At 43.6% G+C, this 21642-nt stretch overlaps 1 protein-coding gene across 2 annotated transcripts in view; it reads left to right on the top strand.

Moving 5' to 3' along the window:
* Positions 1 to 21642, top strand: part of SYN3 (synapsin III) — a 201250-nt gene that overhangs the window by 151533 nt on the left and 28075 nt on the right. For both annotated transcript variants that reach the window (XM_027816037.2, XM_055712629.1), the window contains exon 8: positions 15610 to 15672. In XM_027816037.2, coding sequence (XP_027671838.1) covers positions 15610 to 15672 — 63 coding nt within the window. The remainder of the gene's footprint in view (positions 1 to 15609; positions 15673 to 21642) is intronic.

The following is a 21642-nucleotide window of genomic DNA, read 5'->3' as shown; positions in this document are numbered from 1 at the left end:
TTGACTGTATGCTTGAAGCAGAGTATATTTTGCACAGCATTCAGCATAGTATACTCTAAGTTTAATTTATCATTGTATGTACAGATAATAGGTCATCTTGTCTCCAAGAAAAAGCACCTCTGCAAGTCCTTCCCAATACACAGATTTGCAAACAAATATACTTTCCACCACACCCAGACAGGCAGTAAGTCAGAGCTCTGTCGGATCATGCTCAAAACTGAGTTTTCATCAGTGGAAATATGTTGATCTCAGGTTTCCAAACCCTGGGCTTCTATTCTGGAAGTCAAGAACTCATTTTCAAGAAGGACTTCGTTCTTTCATTGCATCCTTAAACTTCATCTAAGCTAAGGAGTGTGTGAAATCTCATCAGGATTTTTACTACAGATCAGGTCCAGGCCTGTGGGTTAGGTAAGACAGAAACTCTGGCTTAAGCAGACTTGGCCAGCATTCCTGGGAAAACTCAGCATCGTGTGAATGGCTGAAGGACCTGCTTTGCTGTGACAGTTTCTCACATCTCCATCTGTCAAATAATCAGTCTCAGAATCGGTTGCACCAGGCTAGCAGGATCTACCCCTGATTAGCCTGGTTAACTACTTAGATGATTTTCTATCACAACTTGACGTATACTCAATTTGTGCTGACCATCTTCCCGCTACACATCTGCTGTTTATTCACCAGTCATATTTTGCCTGGATGCTCGCCTTATGGTTTTGTCCAGTGCTTGGTACACTGAAGACCTCAGCCCTAAGCTGGAAGCCCTGGAGCAGCACAGAGGAGGTGCCCTCTGGTTTTAGTCAGTGCTGGGTTTAGCTGAATCATTTTCTCAGATCAGTCAGCTATATTGAACCCTATAGCTAAGCCCTTATTTCTCCAAATCTGGGAACTCAAGCTTTGCAGTCAGGAGGGTGATCAGAAGCTAACGCATGATGGACTTATGCTGTCACTTTATTACCTGACAGCACTCAGACAGGGGGCTTTTCAATGTCATCTACGGTCAGTATAAGCCTCTCATTATAAAAGACCATGGTATCTGTGGGGCTTCCTCCCTTCCTGCTGCCCGTGTCTGCCCCAGAGCAGTGTAAAGCCCAGGTCAGCCCTACAATTTTTCTACCTGCACAAAGTCCCAATGTAGGCTCACTTCTATCAGCCTAAAACTCCTTTCTTCACTTGACATACATTGCACCATCCCTTGCAAATGTCCCTGAGACAGATCTAACATGAGGTTCACTATGTGAGCTCTGTGTGCCAGTACTTTGCCTGGCCAGCAGGGCTTGGCCTGTCATGTCACAGAAGAGGAAGAGTCCCAGCCTTGCACTGCTGCCAGCACACGTGCCAGTTTGGGGCCCCATATTCCAAATGGACTTCCACTGGATGACATACTTCCCACAGCCAAGCTGGCAGCAAGGCCCATGCCCCAAGCATGACCCAACGGGACAAAGTACTTGTTGTCCACTGGCTTGTCTGAGCATGTTCACAGAGAGGAATTGGCAAGGATAGCAGTAGCACTGAGGTGCTACTGAGAGCACAGATGACAAATGTCATCTGGAGTCATTATAAACCCCTTTCGCTACAAAAATTCCATGCACAGTTTACATCTGCCCTGCTCATTTCTGGGTACATTTGCCCAACAGCATTGTAAGCTGCATGATGCAACTCACCCCGCTCATGAACAACATGATCATGCAATAGACCTCTTTTGGTCTCCCTTGGGAGAAAATTTCTGACCACCACCTGACACTCCCAAAAGAGATCAGATTAACGAGCCTGAAATAGAGGTCACTGAAGTTCAGAGCTGGTTCAGTTTGCACCTGGGTATTTAATTCTTCACGTCTCCGTTTCACATCAGTAAGCTGTAAGCAGAGGAGAGCAGCAGGAACCAAGGATCAGGGTGTCCATGGGCATCTGCCTCCCGTAACACTCACACTGAATTAAAGCAAACATGCTCTGCTTCACCCTGTTTATCCAGCTCACTTGCAATCACACCTATCCCATGCAGCCATTTCCGTTTTCATTTCTTCCTCCTGATTCACTTAAAAATTCTCCCTCACCCTTTCCATAAATTCAGTAGTCTGTCCTCTATTAAATTTACAGGACAGATGTTAGCTTAGCCAGTGATTAATTCCTTGAAAAGGTCAGCTTTGAATCTCACTGCCAAGTTCACCCACCTCTCCAGACAACTCCTTCTACCTCTTTTCTTCCCTTCATAACACATTTTCAGTTGAAAATAATTAAAACTGATATGGTACTTTGTATCTTGAAAGTGCATTAATTGTAATCTTGCTCTTGAATGTTGGGAAATGTTTTGAGGCTGTGTTTGGAGAAGGACCAGTTTAATCCACCTCTTGCACGGGTTGTTTGCAGCTCTGAAAATCTCATCTCTGGCTGTCTATCTAGTCTTGTGTACCAGCTAACCACCTCTTAAAACAGCCTGGTGGATCTGAGGAAGTGAATTTAATATAATTATTGTCATCTATTGATGGAGACACAAAAGGATCACATAAAATTCTACAAAGTAAAGGGTCCTCATTCTCCCTCACTCCCAAGCCAGGGCAGTCTTTGTAAGCTTGGACAAATAGTCTCACCACATGAAAGATTAAAGCTGGGTTTGTTGTATACTGCACGGCTTAGTTTGTACCAGTTCTGTCTGGGCTTCTACGTGTGCAGTGTTACCAAGGAAGAAGCTCTGCTCTGCATCAACAAATGCAAAAAGTAACCCTTTTGATAGGGATTATTTTAGGGAATTTGATCTTGGAGCCTCTTACTTGGAGAAATATAGTAAGGAGCAATCAGATTTTGCCTGTGAGTGTTTTTGTTCTCTTGTTCCTTTTGAAGTAAAAGAGGAAATGTGGGAACGATTTCTAAATTACCCATGCACCAGAGTGACAGAAGAAACCCAGAAACAGATAAAGACCAACAGCTGGAACATATTGTGGTGCAAGGAAGCAATTAGCTTATGGCATAAAAGAATGAAATCACATATAGAAATTATTTGTCTCCTAGCACTACCTTGGCAACCTGGAAACTTTGGGGCAAATGAGACCCATGATCCCAGGACAGCACTGGTGTGGTACAGAGATGTGCCATCCTAGAGGGAAGAGTCCCAGCCTTTTCTTAATGGTCTCATCTGAGTCCTTACAGATGTGCAGGAAGAGAGAAGAGGGAAGGGATCAGCCGCTTCCTCTCTCTACAAGCTTTCCTAGCACTGCTCCAAGCTCCCAGAGGAGCTTGCTTCTTCTCCCTGCCATAGGGACACCTCAAGGTGGCTTTGGTCCATGTCGCCTTGGGACCTTGCATCATAAGCTGGGTGACTGACCACACAGCCTCTCAGCTGCCCTCCTACTCTCAGTCAGCCTCAACTCTGGGCACAAAAGGCCATCCTCACAGGATTGCTTAGAAGTTACATCATCAAGCAATAAAACAGTGAAAATACCTCAGGGTGGGAGAGGAATCTGAGATAAACATGCTTTACCAGATATTGCAAAAGAAACCATAGCCTCATTGAAATGAATGAGCTAACTCCCATTGCTTTCAGCATGGCCAGGGCTTCAGTCTTTACATGTAAGTTGTCATACTGTCATAGTGATGAGTTCAGGACAGCTTTAGCAGCATGAAGTCAGATGTCTGGATTGATGGATGTAATCAAATTTCCTGCCCCAGTTACAGTTTTACCATCTAAAACCTCAATTTAATCAGCAGCCGTACTCATAGTGGGATTTGTTTCAGGAGGGACCCCAGTTACCACTCCCAGTTTCTGAGGGCTGGTTAATCCTTTCATGGGGCAGGGTTTGCATATCATGCCTCATAAACTCCCTACGTGAGGATTTAGGAAGAAAGGACAGGATTTGTCGTAAATGTTCCACAAACGTGTCTTCATGGCAGAAACAGAGATACCCAACCAGATGGCTTCACCCCATTAACTTCTCACAGGTGGAGACCAAGGTCCAAAACCACACAGTGGCCAGACCCATGTATGCTAACCCCCCTCTCCCTCCCTAGAAAGGTCTGGGAACAGAAACACCCAAGCTGTCCCTGCATAAGCTTTTTTGCCACATAATCCAGCTCTACATTTCCCAGCTCCAAACTGGTGAGTCTGCATCATGATGTGCTTCATGAGCCTATCAGCCCAGAGGATCTCCACACAGTGTCCCACTGTGTGGAGCAGACGTGCCACCTCTGGTTCCACTGAGGGTACAGAAAAATTCACTGTGTACAAAGGGTCACAGCAGCATTCATGCTTTTGGGAACCCCTCCCACCAAGGACTATCGCTAGCCCTGTGTGGTGCAGGATCAGTTTAAAATAACTTCACTTAGAGCGCTCCATGGAAATCCCCTGCCAGTCACCCTCCTCACGTGCTTTTTGTTCTGAGAATCAACAGGCCTCAAAGAGCGGTCTCAGAAGAGGCCACATCTGTACAGAGTTTGCTTTCATCCCCACAAGGGTTCCCAAACAATGCCAGTGCCAGCCGGAGGTTTGCTGAATGGTATGAGAACCAAAGGCTTTCTTTGCTTTCTGTTCATCCATTAAAACCTTGTGAGTCAAAATTAAGAGGACAGGAGTGGGAGCTTTTGGAGGCTGTGGTTTCTCACAAATGCCTAAAGCTAAGTACTAATGAGAAAGTTAAAAAAAAAAAAAGTCTGCAACCCATCACCACAGCAATGCCACAATTAGAGACAAATCCAGTGTGCACTGCTTTACATTTATGATGCAGACAAACTGATTTAGCTAATTAGGGCTGTCTACAAAATGCATATGAAGTAGTATTCTGTCCTCAAAGACCGGTATGAGATTCTTGCCACTGAAGTCCAAAAGTGCACAGATGTACAGCCCAGACACTTGCTATTCTCTGAGCATAGAATTAGCTGAGCCACCTCTGCATGGGAAGTTTTGGACATTTTCTTCATTGTCCCACCCACAACTGATGGGTGAAAACCCATCAGCTGAGAAGCCCACAAGGATAAGTGTATACATAACTTCCTTTGATTCCAGAATTTAAGAGACAAAACCAAGAAAAAGTGAAAAGCCCATTTGGCTTCTTCCACTTGAGACTAAGTTTTATCTTACAGGTTTTGAGCAGTTCTAAACAGATTAAGGTATGATTTAGCTTCTTTGAGAAAGTGAACATTTTTTCTGTCAGTGCAAAGATATTTTTTTTGCTGTTGTTTGAAAGAAGCTCCCACTCCCCTGAAGTTTGGTTTACATATTTTGATAGCAACAGTTTGTGCAACACAGCAGCTCAGCAGAGTTCAGTTGCTGCGTTTCTGACGTGCTGGCACTACCTCCATGAGAAATAAAGCCAGGACCACTCTAAAAGACTTCAGCAACCAGTTTTGGAAAATAATTTAATGGCATGGGATCTGATGGGAATGAAAGAGGTAGAACTGTAATATAAAAGAGGTAGAACTGTAATAAGGAAACAAATACCTGTCCTTCCAGACTAGGTTCAGACTTTGCCTGTGAGTGAGCATGATGCTCGGGCAGCAATGGAAGGACAGCGCATTCTGTGACAACAGGTAGCAGAGACAGGAGTGCCTCTGCTCCTCTTGCCTCACCCCGTGCCTGGTACTGCCTCCAGCCAGAGCACCATGCATGATCTCCCCTGGTGAGCCAAATGCTCTTCTTTCAGACACGTGCCCATTTACCTCCATGCAGGTTTCTGTCCACATTCCAAAATCCTACCTGGATCCCATGACAGCCTCAGAAATGTGCCTGGGAAAGAAACAAATACCTTCCTGTACTGGGTGTGGACCAGCTCACTCACATTTATCCCAGAGAAATGGAGATATTGCCTCACAGATGAAATCAGCTCAGGTCTCCACCTCTTTTTCCAGTAAAGGGTGAACCCTTTCTCTCTAGACAAAACAGAGGGAGTGGGCTCACAGAGACCACAGCATCCTCTGCCGCTCCAGGCTTGCCTAAGCTAAAGAAGAGGGTCTGTGTGTTACTCCAAAAGGAATTTCTCTGCTTCCTGCTGCTTGCCATTCCTGGCTGCTGCAGCCTGCAGTACATCAATGTGTGTGCTCAGCAGGGGAAAAAATGCCACTGACCAAGGTGGTGGTTGCGAAGTGAAAAAGGCTGATCCACACAGTGGTTTCTTCTGTCTTCCTCTGAATGTGTTCACTTCAGGAAGCCCTTTCTCGCTACAGCTGGAAAAGATGTAAACAGAAGCCAGACCCAGCTGAAAATAACTCTGCCTACGTCCTGTGTGGAGCCTGCTCGACTCCCCTGCTGGTTTTGACTCCTAATGGCAAACCAGGTTGTCACCCAGCACCGGTCGCAGGCAGAGTTTGTGTGTAACAGTCACACAGGACACCCACTGAATACGTTTCTTCCACTTCATTGGACACTCTAATGGCTTTAGCAAACAGGTGGAGCAGGATCGTACCTTATCGCATGGAATAAGCCACAAGAGGGAGACAAATACTCATGTGGTGCCATGATGGGCTCATGCCCTTAAAGCCTAGTTAGGAAAAAGTTCTCTCAGCTCTGGAGAGGTTTCGAGGTTTCATTCAGATTATTTCCCCAACCCGAAGTCAAAATCTCAGAAAGCCTCAAGAATGAAACATAGAGAAATAAAATGCATGTCAGAAAAAATTCCCTTTTACAGTTTGAAAGCATTTCATTTCCCCTTTGGATTAAAAAAAAAAAAAAAAAAAAAAAAGTTAATTAGTTGCTCATTCACAGAAACATTGAAACATGACACTTCCAGCTTTGAAAGTATGAAGTTTGCACTTCGGGACTTCATTTTCTTCCCCAAGCAACTGTTGACTTTGGAAAGATGGTAAAATAGAGCCTTTCCTACAGTTTTTGGCTTCTCCCAAAAACATGTAATTTGAAAGTTCCTGAGAAATCTCAAAAGACACAGAGCTAATTCAATCACAGGATACAATGGCTGCCTTTCATGTCCTCAGTGTCTCTGACATAAGTCAAAAATTAGTCTGGGTAAACAGAAGATTTTTATCCAGAGAAAGAAACTTGAAACTGTGAGGCACAAGAACAAGGATGTAGGAAGAACAAGGCTCATACTTGACCCCCACCTGCTCTAAGTACCTACTAAAGATGCTAGAACATTCAGGGTTCAGAGGAGCTGCTGCCAGTGTTCAACTACATGTGCTTACTACTAGGAGTTGAGAAACTACATGGAACTACCATGGAGGTAGGTCCATGGAACAGGGCTTTGGAGACACTTACTGCCCACATTTATGTCCCAGAGCTCAAAAAGTAGGGGATGTGTATCTCACTGCCAGCCACATTAGTGAAGTATTTGAATTCCTGCATGAGCCTAAGGGCTGAAAATGCTAAAAATAAGATTTGGCTGTAAAACAAGACAAACTGGGCCCATAGCATAAACATTTCTCATCTGAGGTAATACCTGAGTTTCCAGGTCAGCGGACAAAAGAAATGTGGTGTAAATATCTGTGGCTGTAGGTAAAAAATGCATCCACTATGAATCTGCTCTGAAAAAGGTAGTCAGTGGAAATTATCGTATAGAAATGGTATGACGTATGGCTGCATATGATAGACCATTCATCTGTGCAACTGAAATGAAAAAAAAAGATAGGGCATAAAGTGAGATAAAAGTACTCTCCTTCTCAACCTTGTGAGACAAACTGAGGCCACATTAACAGCAGTAAACCATACAGTGCCAGGCCGTCCTTTTTTCGGCTGGGGTAGAGTTAATTTTCTTCCTAGGAGGCCCGTTCTCTGGAAACTCTGGCATTGTTCTACCCCAGCCAAGTTATCAAATTCTCTTAGCCTCCAGAGCATGCTATGGCGTATGGCTGCAGACTTATGCTGGTTTCCATGTTGTGCTTAGGAATTGTTTGGGAGAAGCTATTTGGTTTGAGCCACAGTATACCAGAGATCAATCTAACAGTTTAACAGTATAGGCAATGGTTAGAGCCATTGTCCTTGCTATGTCATTGCTCTATTTACTAGTATAGACATAGCCTAAGATGCCAGCTGCAGGGTAACACTTCCCATGTTCCTCGCTCTTCTTTATGTCATAAGTCCCTTATGCTCTGGGGCATTAATCAAGATTACTACTGTGCTTTTGAAGAGGTATAAAAATAAAACAGATATTTTTAAAAAAAGGCCAACTGTGACTGCCTGGTTCTCTGTGCTGTTATTTCTATGGCTCTGAGTGCTGAAGAATGGCAAGAAGGAAGGAGGTGGTGATCCATTACCCACAGCTTTCAGGAGCTCAGAGGGAATTTCAAATGTTCCCGTGGACCATGGTATCCCATTCCCTGTACCAGGCAGCATCCATGGCTCATTGCTTGTAGCCATCTTCCTACCAGCGTCTGGCATGGCGCAGGGTCATTGGCACAGTTACAACAGCATGAGACTTACAATACAACATCACAGCCATTTCTGTGTCAGGCAGAATATTTCTTAATGAATATATTAATAAGCCCAGGACCTGCTTCTCATTTTACATTGACATAATTAGACCACTTTCAAATACGCTACAGAAGGTTGCGAAATCATGACCAAGTGCTCAGAGTCATGTATGATTCTCCCAAGCTTTGCGGTCAGGGCATGCAGCTTTACTTTGTATAAAAGCTGGGGTGAGAATCATGTTCACTTTGCCCTTTGAAGACAGGAAAGCACCTGCAGCAGACTGCATGGTGCAGTTAGAGACCAGCAGTACACAGGGAAATTATCAGCTTCAGTGAGACCTAATTATTCCTACCCTGTGTTGCTGAAGGCTGTTTTCCACTGTGAAGTGCAGGGAAGTTTTGTTCTCTCCAAAGATACCCTTCTCAGAACTCAGTTAGCCCCAAGAAAGGGACAGCCAAGCTTTCTGAGTGAAGAGAAAACTGTCAGCCCCTTGTCTTGTGAACCTTAGTGGTTCTTGGAAGAGAGATGGCTTTGAAGACTGCAGCATAACTTCATAAAGCATTTATTTTCCCCCTCTGTCTTTTTCCTGTATCTTCTACCACAGCTTCAGTGCTACAGTTTTTCCAAGAGTAACCCATCAAAAGAAAACTCCTAGAGAGTTTCCCACCCTGTCAACAACTGATGTTCACCATCTCTCCCTTTGCAATGTGTTTACATGGGGATCGGAATTTTCTCATTAGAGAAAGACACAAAAGATACCAAACTCAGGTCAGGAGGAGGAAACTCAGAAGCTTCTTCTCTTCCACAGCATCCCACAAAAAATATTTAAACAGTTTTTCAACATGAGGAGTTGGGGGAATGTATTCACTCTTCCTAGCAAACAAGGAAAGACAAGAGGCTTCCCTAAAGGCAACACTGCAAAATACTGGCTAAGTGAACACCATACATTAAGAAATTAAACTTTTCTGTGTACTTGTAACAAGCTTTAAAAAACTTGCCTGCATTTTAACATATGGTGATAGGGATTCATTGACCAGGACTGCTAGATATGTGTGTGAATGCAAGCACAAGCACACACATACTATATTATTTGTTGCTGAGCATCTGCTTGTCTGGATATGTTCATATAATCCTCACACTTGAAGCTCCAAGGGAATGAGAATAATATCAAATGCTCACACTCTTAGCCTCCAAATGCTGAGGGGGACTACTGGGAACCCAAAAGCATCCTGTCTCAAATAAAGGAGAAGTTAAATAACATTAGAGGTGGGATTAATGACAAAAAGTTCCATTTCATGCTTAACCCTTTCCACTGACTTCCATGACCTGTTCTAACCACAGCAAGTGTTAGGAGCCCTGAAACATTGGTTTGTGGTTTGTTTACTCAAGGATATGGAGAGTAAGCCATGTTGTTGGTGGTTTGGTGTTTTTGTTGTTGGTTTTTTTTTTCCCTGTGTGTGTTGTGCTTTTTAAAAGGAATAATAGAATCAAAGGATAACTTTTTACCACCCTGAAGGATCTTCATGCCCTAAGGCACTGCTGGCTTCAGTTAGTAGCACAAATTCGTTTATGCAGTATCTCCACCTAGTTATTAATTATGTTCATTCCTATTTGAAGCTGGAGGTCTCGGCTCTAGTACTAAGAGAAATTAAAGTCCATCCATCTAAAGCATCTTAAATCTAATCCTTTGCTTCACACTCATTCCTGGCCCTCCCACTGCTCTCACAAATACCCAGGCCTGAAGCAGTGAGGTCCTCTTCAAATTACTGAATGTTTTCTCTCCCACAAAACCTTGTAATCAGCAGCCTCATTCTTGCCTCTTCTTTTTGCCACCTCCAAAACTTGTTTGCTTGCTAAAACTTCGACCTTTACCCCCACAGTGCTTTGCATCAAGTGTGCTAGTTCAGTCCCATTTGATTTTACAAGCATCCCTTACAGGCTACTAAAACTACCATGGACTAAATCATCCACCTCGTCCACAGCACTAATTTTATCACCTCAGGTCAGTAAAGCTCTGTAAAACTTAACCCATCCTAAAAGGATATACCATCTTCTCTTTTGCTAGAAGGAGCACTGTTGTATCCCAGCTGCCATCCCATCTATCAGTCACCACACTGCTTCACGTCCTATCTTGTACAATGCTGTCTTGATCCAGCTGTTACTGAACTTCTCCTGTCACAAGTATCTTATCACTTTTCTCATCATAAACCTGCCTCCTCCTTCCTCCAGAGACCCTTGAGGATACCTTCTCCTCCTCAGGATTTACTTCAGCTGGCTTGGAAGCATAGGCCATCTTTCCCTAGCTAATGATTTTTTCTTTGTTGTGTTGTAATTATAATACAGTAATGAATACACATGTGTGTGTTTTAAAGGAATCTATATCATGTGTCTTTAATAGAGCACAGTTGTTAATGCTGGCACCTCTTATTGTTCAACATGCTCTCCCATCATTGCTTGTTGTTTCTTACACTATTTCTGATCTGATAAACAGCAGAGGGGAAGGACTTGTCTGTCATAGTTATTGGCCACCACAAACCTCCAAGGGGCCACAGTATTAATCCACTGAATGAGCCATGCTCCATGCAGTTGGCGATTGCGCCGACTTGAGGGTGAGTAAGTGAATAATAGGGAGCAATACTGCATCTCCTCTGTATTTCACTATACAGCCCTGACTTTGCCATGCCTGGCAAAGCTGGCATGCAACCAGTGCTGATCTTCAGCTCAGAATTTCAATAAGATAGTTGCATAAACACAATGACATCATGCCATGACATCATTACTTTCCTGTCGATTTGAATCAGCTTGCTTGCTTTTACAGGAAATTATATATATTCACTGCTCCTACAGCTTAATTGACACCAGAGAAGTACCACACACATTACTTTCAACATTTCGCTTTCCACTGCATGAGCAACATTCCCATAATCCATTAGGTACCCACCCAGAACAGACTTTGTCATCATACAAGTAAAGGCAGCTAAATAAACAGAAAGGTCAGGTTTAGAATATAAAAGCTTGAAAAATTTGAAATATTTCTTCTGGGAGAAGGATGAAGCAAAAATAACAGTACCTTGTGCTATGAGGGCTTCTGGCCTCATTGAAAACACTAGACACTATGGTAATGCAATGCTGGTGCCAAGAGACCAAAGTTTTGAAGTCTATCTCCCACCTTCCCAGATTCTTCCTAATATTATCCATGCACCCTGGACTAGTCATTCCAGCATTACCTGGAAAGGCTTTGCAGAAGAAAGAATAATACTGGAAACTAAGCGCATCATATGGGATGAGATGGATAATGTGAACTATTGAACAGAACTAAACGTGGCAGAAAGAAATCAAAGGAGACATTCTGCGTTGTTTATGGACTACAGGACAACACACAAAACCACAGACCTAAGATTAGTATCTCTCCTGAAGGCCCATGAAACAAAAGAGTGGAAAGCATTGTATTTATGGGATAGATCAGGTTTCATTTAAGATTCTTCCCTTCAGATCAATTCAGATCCAACTCGGTTCTACTGCTCCACCAGCAACAGAGAAAATTTTCGTGTATTTACAAGGAGTATTGAAAACCTCATTATTTGCTGGAAAGGGTAGGCAGAGGGTAAAGGGAAAGTGTCATAGTTTACAGCCATGTGTTTTCAAATAAAGGATAATGTATGCATACCAGCCACTTTTACACACCAGTGTCAAAATACTGATTAACTGCAAAGTGATCTTTGCAGTAACACTACACACAGAGCAGAGCTCTTAAAACAGGGTCTAGAATGACATACTTTGGGCCACCAGTGTTGCAAATTGGAAATAAATTCATGACTCTCCCTTCACTCCTACTAAAGATGGCTTTGCTGAGTTTCTGGTTCAGGATTCAAACTCCTGCTTGACTCTAAACAGACATCTTCATATATAGAAGACAGTTCTAGACATATATATAAAGCTTGCCATCTCAAGGCTTTTGTGTGACAGCATCTGGGAATACATTTGTAGGATTTGAATTTGAAGGGTTGTTATGCATATGAACTAACACGCTGCATCTGATCACTGAGCTAGTTGCAGTGCTACAGTCCCACGCCAAAACCTGCAGACATCATCTATACCAGCCCTGCCAATAGCTCATGAACACTTTAAAAGCATCAAAGTGTTTTTCCCCGTTTTTCTAAAAAAAAGAGCCCTTACAACACACAGACAAAGACATAGGAAGACAGAGACATATTTCTTCACATTATTTCAGTAAAAACATGTTTTTCTTATTAAACTCCAGTGCTATCCTTTGATTATAAGCATCTTCTTTCCCAGGAAATCTATGGCTAAGTATGTGCAAATATCCAGCTCAGGGGTCTGCCCTCGTGGTAGCTGTGGAATCCCCAGAACTTCTCACCATGTATGTGTGCGAATTGCCTCATAGTCATGTGTGTAATACATTCTTCCTTCTTTTGTCCTCCCTATCCATCTGGGTGCTTGGCAAGTAAGCTGCCTGGCCACCTTATTAGCAAGAGAAATGGGACTCAAGTCCCAGCAAGACTCTGGTGGAAGCTGGAAGAATCCCCCTTGACTGCAGTGGAGTTCAGCCCACTTCTACCACTTCAGTAAGAGCTTCCTAGCTCCATTATTGCGCGGTTGTGGAATGTGGTTGCTTTAGTCCTGTAGACTGTTGAAAAGTTTTGATTCCACTTGACTTCAGCAGGCACTAAGGACATTCCATTGTCACTAGATAAACCCATTATACAAGGCAGCTAAGCATATGTGCTGTTCTCTCTCATCGGTTCCTCCACAAGGCAAGTTCACATGCATGGAAATTTGGTGGAGTTTCAATGCAGAAGCAGATTCCTGGGAAACCATGTGCCAGCATTTCCCTGGAGCTGCAGCTTTCCCAGCAAGGCTGCCACACATTCAGAGTCTGGATCTGCTCCACCCTAAGCCCCACACTCCGTGGCCCCACCAGGCAGCTTGTGACTCCAGCATGCTCTGGCACCAGCTGGTCACCCCTATGCAGGATGAGGCCAAGCCTTATCAAGAAAGCTGAGCTCATGTTTCCAAGAAGCAAAGAGAAAGGGAGAGGTTTGAGCAGAGCATTGTCACTGCTGGTGGCTTCTTCCAGACAAGCCGTAAACTTGAGTTGTTTATTGGATCCCAAACTTACTTTGCATATACACAGGAAAACAGATGCTTCCCACTCCCAGCTCCCTCAGCAAAACCCACAGGTAGAGTACACAGAGCGGCAGAAACATTGCTTCCTGCCTCTGGCTGCTCTGAGCTGGTGATAGAACATTATCTGTCCCGCACACTTCTTCAGCCCCCTCACCGGGGCATCGGGCTGGCTCACAGCATGCAGCTTGCTTTTCCTGTGTGGTAGGAACAGCTGCTGCCTCCCCTCACAAACAGGGTTCAGAGGCTTGCAAGCGCTTTGGCTCAAACAGTGTGCATGGGGCATGGATGGCAGAGCTGGGAAACAAGCCAGGTCTCCCCAGAGCCTGAGCAGGTGAGTACCCTAACTACTAGGTCATCTTCCATCTTCCAGCATTAAAGGCCTGGCATGGTCCATCCATAGCCCTATCTTCAGTAAGCCTCAGGTGCGGTCCTCCATTTGATTCACTTATGCCAGCAGCAAATTAAGTTTGAGGCTCTTACAAGGGATTAGAGAATCAAAGGGGAAATAGAGCACAAACTCATGTGCCTGGCCGTATGCTTAACTATGGAGCTTCAGGATGGCCACCTATCGCAGTGTCTTGCCTCTTCTGAACAGTGGGTGCTGGTCCCTGCCAGGACTGTGATCTATTGTAGCTGTGTGCCCTTCTGTGGTCTGAAGAGAACTCTTCAGCTTTCTGCATGAAGAAGGTCTCCACAAGTGACACACGTTTGTTTGAGAACACAATGCACTCACTGTTCCCCTCTCCTGTGACATTTCTTTACACAAGCAGCTGAATAGCAAAACATATCAGCGTTCATTACTAATTTTGTTATTTATAGTGAGCTGCCACAGATGGAGACTGCAGCACCGTTCTATCTTTAGGGCATAGCGCCTGCCTGTCCATACAGACAATTGGTAATTAGCACAAGAACAATTTGTTTATCTATTCTCAAACTTAAATAAATAGGAGAGCCATCTATCTGTCAAAATTCAACTCCCTCCCATTGCCAGATCCCCAGGTTAACTGTTTAATGAATGGAGCTTATCACTTCAGTCATTTAGGTAAAGGCAACAGTGTCTTTTAAAAGAATTCCCATTAAAGAAAATGAAATACGCAATAAAAAATAAAAGGCTCTGTACTGAAAGGATAGCATTTAGATCACAAGAATCAGGAGCACAGAACAAGATGAAGATCACAGAGGGATGTCAAGCAGAGGCATAGAAATGAGCCAACGGGTACGTAGGTGAGGTGGGGTGTATATAACCTGCTTACTCCTGGCGTATGCACTTCCTACCAGTCCAGCCACCCAGCTCTCAGCTGATTGCTCCAAGGGAATCCTTGCATGAGCATGAAACTGAGGAACAGAAGGCAGAGAAGATACCTGCAGTTATCCAGGTAAAATCCCACATATGCACTAAGATGCACTTCCATGGCTCGGATGGCAGGACACTGCCCAGTGTAAACACCACACAAGCCAGGGAGACGACATGACATATTTTTTTCTATTTTTTTCCAACCCTTTGTCTTCTTTTATTCCCTATACCCACCCCTGAAGTTAAGAGAAGAGAGGAAGAGGCTTTATGAATACATGGACTTTGTGAGTTGCACCCAAGGGTTGGCTCATGTTCCCTCTCTCCTTGCCCCCATCACTGCTGACAGGAGGGGAATGGGAGCTGCTGAAGGACTGCTCACACTCACCTTAAAGGCCAAAGCAGTCTGTGTGGAAAAAAACAAACCACCCTAGTCTTTCTCACAATTCAGACATTTTCACATCTGAAAGTGTTCACTTACTCAAGCTTGCAGGTGCAGGATTTTTACATGTATATGAGTGTACACGCATATGTAAAGAGTGTGAAAAGTAACAGGAAAGAATAAGAAGGTTTTAGTCGTTACTGTTATCAGGCAGCAAAAGTGGGTCAGAGCTGAGGAATTCTACCTGGCTTCCATTTCCCATCATATGGGTCTCAGTGAAAGGACTTTTGCTTGCTGTCCTACCACCTGGATAACCTTTATTTGACCTTTTTATCCTCCCATCAGAATCCAGGAAAGGGATAAAAACTACTAAATAAAAGTAAACTATTTCATATACAGTGGCTGGAAAAAAATAACTAATGAGGAGCTCCTTCTTTTGTCTTTCAGCTCACAACTCCAAATTTCCCTGTAGTGGTCAAGCTGGGACATGCTCATGCTGGAATGGGGAAGGTAAGTAAAAAAAAAAAAAAACACATCTAGCTCGGGAAACAGATATATATGTGGCACAGCATTCCTGCAACCATACACAGCGTGCGGCCAGCCAGCGAAGGGGTTAAACCTCCCCACAGCCTATCTGGGTTGCACTGGCTGTTCCTGTGGGAGAAAAGGCCTTTTTCTGCTGTCACACATTTGGAGACAGGCAGTGGTATTGGGTTGGAGGCTGTCTGGGATGTGGGAAGGGGGGCTGTGAAGAGTGGGGGAAAAGCTGGCTGGGCTGAAGTCATTAGGCTTGTCTTTTATATATTTTATCCTCTCCTAGAAGTAGTAATGTTGTTTATTCAAGCACCTGTAATGTGCAGCTACACCCCATAGCTCTCACAATGAGGAGCAGTGGCACTGGTCTTGAGCACATTATGATGACTTTATTCAATAAAACGGAGCCCTTCAGTCATTTTTTTCCTCCTTGCAAGGAAGAACAAGACCTTACAAAGCAGAGTGGCTGGTTGCCTGCCAAGGAATCCTGAAAAACAGTTCACTCCCCAGAAGGACCTGTTTGTTTTTCCCAGGCTCTCTGGGATCTTTATTCCCCCAGTGAATTAGCAGCCCCTGTTTCTTGGGGTGACAGGGCTCCCCTTTCAGTGAGGCATCGCCAGCACATTCCTGCTGCACTTTAGCCTCCTCTTTCTTGCATATACCTTTTACAAAAGCACCCCTTGTCTAAAACATGATTTGTTCAGAAGTATGAAATTCTGATGTGTAATCTCTGAACCCAAATGGGTGGTACATGAACTTGATAACCGATACCCCTGTCACAGTGCTTCCCTAGAGCAGATAGACCTTCTCCAAGCCTCACACTTTGCCTGAAAATTGTATATAGGTATGACAAACTTAAACCTGGTACAGCTTGCTTGCGTGTGCTCTGGAAACAGAAGCCTTTTCTGGCTTCCTGGATTGTATATGGAAGCTCTCATAATCCTTCCTGCTTTGGTTGCAATGTTCCCCTGTCTCGATGGTAGCTGCTGGAGAGGAAGTGGGCTCAGATCCCCGGGCCAGTGGTGGAGCTGGCTTTCAAAATCAAAGAATAAGCATTTAAATAAGCAGGAAATGTTTGTTAAAATATTGGTGCTGCATGTGTTAAACAGGCAGAAGTGTCATTGAATTAGAGTACATGTGGACAGCCTAGAACTGCTTGTAGAGCGAGCCACTGAACATGTCCCTAGGAAGGATTTAATTAGCAAAATCTAACCAGGACAAATCAGGAGGAAGAAACCTCTCCCTGAGGAAAGGTTTCAAGTTCCTTAAGACCTTGCAATCCTGGATATCTCCAACTGCTCTGCAATTTCACCTGTACTGTAGGGAGCGCTTCATGTGACTCTCTTGTTCACAAAGGGCCCTCGGTGGCTACAGAAATGAGGGCAGAATGAGAGAAAAGCACCCCAGCCTTAACCCTGTTTCCAGACAAAACTCTCAGCAGAATATTTAGCTATAGTCTTCTGCACCAGGCATTAGATCTTCTTCCACCTCTCACTTCCCTCCCATTTTATTCTTTAATGCTCTTGATTTTTGCCGTCACAAGTTATAGAGGAAGAGAGTTTCTATTCAAACTCCAGGCACAACTCTACACAGTGGTACAAGGAGGGTACGTAGGAAGTCGTTCCAGATGAAGATAGGCTGACAGCCAGCATCTTAGAAGAAAGAATTGGTCTGAGGCCAGGTTTACTTTAGTCCATTATGAAATTAGGGACTACTAGCAAAGTCTGGATATGGATTTGGGCACGGAGTTTCAACACTGCTCAGTTCAGTACATCGGGAAGGTACAGGAAGGAAGGGTTGTTGACCTTATGGTTTTAGTTTGGGCCCTTCTCCAGCCACAAGCAGCCTGAAGGAAAGATGAGACTAATTAAATTAGTATTCTTGAAGTCCAACCGCATGTCATTGCATAGAGCAAAAAGAGATGAGAGAAAGTGAAAATAAAATAAGAACAAGTTGGTTGGTTTAAAAGGCAAGTGACAGGAATTTGTTTCAAGATGTTGTTTTTAAGACAATAGGGTTTAAGCCAAGGGGAACTGACAGCAAGAAACCACAGGAAATGTCAAGAGAAATACAGACAGGCAGAACTACGGGTGTACTAGAAAAGAAACACCTATAAATAAAAAAATTCAAACATCCAATTAAATAATTCAGCAGAGGAAAGTTTCTAGGAGACAAATAGTGGTTTAACCATCATAATGTAGAAGCAATAACCAGTAATAATAAGGAGATTGCAGAGAGCTAAAGGATTTTTTTGCAGTGGTCTTCTGAAGTAGAGATGATAGCAGGAAATAGCAGGTCTTTAGCTGTAAAATATATGTAATATGAAAAGAGAGAGGCTGGCTTTTGGTTCAGATAAGTGTAAGAATGTAAATGTTAATAAAGCACCTGCATCAGGTCATGTTCTGTATAAAAGCGGTGACTGAAGAAATGGAGGATAAAATAACCAACCTATTAGCCAAAGTACACATGAGTATTAAAAATAGTACTTACTGCAAAAAATGATGCCAAGATTGTGAGCCATGTATTTGTACCTCTAATGGGTGCTTCAAAGGATGTGAGCATTCAGATTACAATCTCATTACCAGCAGAAATTGTCAAGGAAGTACTTACATTTTTCTTGTTATTAATGATAAAATCACATGTAATGGAAAGCACCAAGACATAGAAGAATGAGCAAAGATGGGAAGTCCAGATGCTGCTATTCTTTATTTGTACAGTGATCAGGAGCCAGAAAAACTCTGGACACAGAAAAGGCCTCTTCCCTGAAGAGCTACACCATTGACTTGCAGGGAGATCTGTGTCATTTCAGTTCTTCTTCGGTTTCTCTGTGTTACAGACCAGAGGGATTATGATTACCTGATAGTTATTGCTAATTCATGTTTATAAGGTCCTTGGCATTATAAGAAGTGCTGAGTGCTTATTATTTTGCAATAATGGCTAGAAAGAACATAATTATAATAGTCAGGCTTTCATTTTCACATACCGTTTGTTTTCACAACATTTTCACAAAATTCACCCACCACATTTTTTAATCAGAGGGTTGAACAGAGAATTCTCAAAGCTATAATGAAAAATAACTGTGTTAGGACTTGTAAGAAAGAGGCTTTATAGACTGTCTTTAGCTTGAAAGATTAACAGTCAGTATTTAAGGTCAGAACCAAAAGGGGTGGCAGTATACCATTAGAGATAGAAATGCTCTTGCCAAGTAATGCGTGCATGTAAGGTGCAGGTGAAGACAAAGAATAAAACTTGCAATAAAAGGCATCCTTTGAAATTTCTGTTGAGAAATCCAGAAACAACAGCCTCTCTACTGACTTGAACAGAGAGACCAGGAATAGCCTTCACCCAGAGAGACAAAGGGGCACCAGGCAATCTTCTCATCTAAAACCAACACATAGGCCCCTCAGCCCCTCCCATGACCATCATTATCTCCCTTCCAAAATTTTGAGTCACTTCATATTTTGTTGGCACTAGAAGATCATAAAAAAGTGCTCAGCATGCTGCTGGTCCAATACAGTATCAATACAAATAAAATGTCTGTAGGAATACAGATTAGACAATGGTTTACAACAGAGTCAGCAGAGAAGGACCTTTCTCATGTTGTATTTAAGTCGCCCAGGCTCATGGGGTCAACAGTACTCAAGGAAACCATGGATGAACACTGAGAAGTGTCCTCTGTGCAGAACTGAACTATTGTTCACCCAGAAGTTCCAAAGAGGACAAGGCATTTTTAAGCATTGCACAGTTTGAGGCTACCTGTCCCAGAAGTGATCGGCGGTCTCTGTTGGATAGGGTGAGCATTAGAGCAAGAAGGGAATAACATTTCTTCCTGACTCCAGATTTCATAATGCCAGAGCCCATGGAAAAGAATAAAGCTCTGTGTTAGTATCTACCATTTGTGTGCTAACGTGACCCTAAATTGCCCTAGGAACAGAGCCCAGCAATGCAAATTCACTCAAAGAGCCTCTTCACCTCTTGCTGATCAGATCATGAGGAGGAAACAACTGCCAGATCTGCAAAGAGAGGAAAAACAGTATCTGTTCATGCGGCTTTATATATATTTATATGAATTTAATAAATATATATATATATTGCTGCTCTTACTTTATTTTTAGACCTCTCTAATTAGGCCAGTTGAAGAGCCAACTCCTGTCCCCTCCTGCTCCGTAATTACAAAAACACCTCCCCAGTACAAATCCTGGCTCAGATGAATTTATTACATCGTAGAAGAAAAACTTGTTGTTCGTAATAACATGGTCAGAGTTATTTTCTCTCTTACTGGATGGGAAAGACTTTTCTGCTCTTTTTTTTTCCCCCTTTGGTATAAATATAGCACAAGCTAAACAGAGCCACTCTGTAATGTAAAAATACTGCAAGCTTTTTATCAGGAAGGACAGTTCGTCACCTTGTCTCTCTCGGGACTGGAAATAGAATGTTCCAAAAGTGAGAGCTTTGAAAATCCAGTGTGCTAAAGAGGAAAGGAAGGGGAAAGGGCTGCCTCGGTTTGTCAAGGAACAAATATTTTCTTTTACAGAGGACAAATAATGACTTGACATGTAACATTCACAACAGAGCAGCCCAATCACTGTGTTCCCACTGACTCATGAACAAGGAGGTACCACCCGCCTTGAAAACAGCAAAAGCATCCCCATTTCCTGCACATCAGTCTGGAAGCTTCTGCTGGACACAGAAAACTGTGGCTGATCCAGGGCACTGGGGACCAAAGCTGCCAAGACTTTGGGCTGACAGAAACTCTTCATTAGGAATTTAGTAGGGATTGTAAGGTTTAATGCATTAAAGGCAGCATAACATGTGGAGAACTTCAGTGTGAGGATAATAAGGAAATGCAGACTCTGTTGTTTCTTTATTATTTTGAGGTGGGTCAAAGTTAGGCCTAAAATGAAAGCGAGTCGGTTGGATTGGATATTTTCTGAGAAGGGGAGTGTAATCTGGGGTAAAGACACTCAGGAAACCTGCTGTGCAGAGTTGCTCCTGAAAACCTGCTGTCCTAAGATGGTAAAGTTGCTACAGAAGGGCTAAGCACAGGTTGAGAGGGATGAAAAATCACAAGCTTTGTGTGGCCACACCAGTTCCTCCAGAGGAGAACACTCAGACCATACATTTTCACAAGCCTACCAAGACTCAGTTGAACACCACATTGCCAGGCTCAGCCCTGGCTCAGCCTCGGACGCTTACTTTCCAGCTGAACATGCCTCTAACCCCAGTCTGGACATAGAAACTGCTTCTGCAAGCCATGTCCAAGGTGGTGTGGGTTTAACCTGTAAGGCAGAGTTAATTCTGGATGATGCTCAGAGAGGCAAGGCTAAGGCAGCCCTAGCAGACTACTATAGTTATGCCAGTTTGGCTGACTATATTTTCATGTGGCCATGTAACTAACAAAAGCAAAAGGGGACTGTAAGGCAGTACCTTTCAGTGCCTGGGACCCTGGTGTCCAGGAACAATGGGGATATATAAGAGGCAGTAGACTCAGGAACTGTGAGACAAAAGAAGAAGTTGTTTCTACCCAGGTCCCTCACTGCAGGAACCTGTGCTCACACAGACCTTGGAGGTGGCTCAGACTGCCCAGGAAATACCAGTGGTGGCTTTTTAACAATGGCAGGACCCACTCTCCAAAATCCTGTCTTGCAGGAAGGCCTAGAAAGACGGTCAACAGCAGGGATGGGGCAGAAGTGTTTCTTCCTGATCTGTCCCTCAAACTGCTCTTTAGCCAAGGACAGGTGCTTCTTATGCAGGCTGAGGGTGGAAATGGGCACCAGCTGCAGGTCACATCATATCAGCCTCTGAGGTGCCACCACAGGGCAAAGGGACAGTCACATCTGTGTAATCCCTGTCCCCAGGGATCCAGCCAGATTCCCCTCTCCAAGGCAGCAACAAGGAGTGTGCTAGGGCACAGCCAGTGCCTGGGTTAGAGAAGAGAGTCAGAAG

This window comes from Falco cherrug, chromosome 5 (assembly GCF_023634085.1).
Source record: "Falco cherrug isolate bFalChe1 chromosome 5, bFalChe1.pri, whole genome shotgun sequence".
NCBI lineage: Eukaryota > Metazoa > Chordata > Aves > Falconiformes > Falconidae > Falco > Falco cherrug.
Note: the sequence above shows the minus strand (reverse complement) of the source record. Positions and strands in the feature narration are given on the sequence as shown.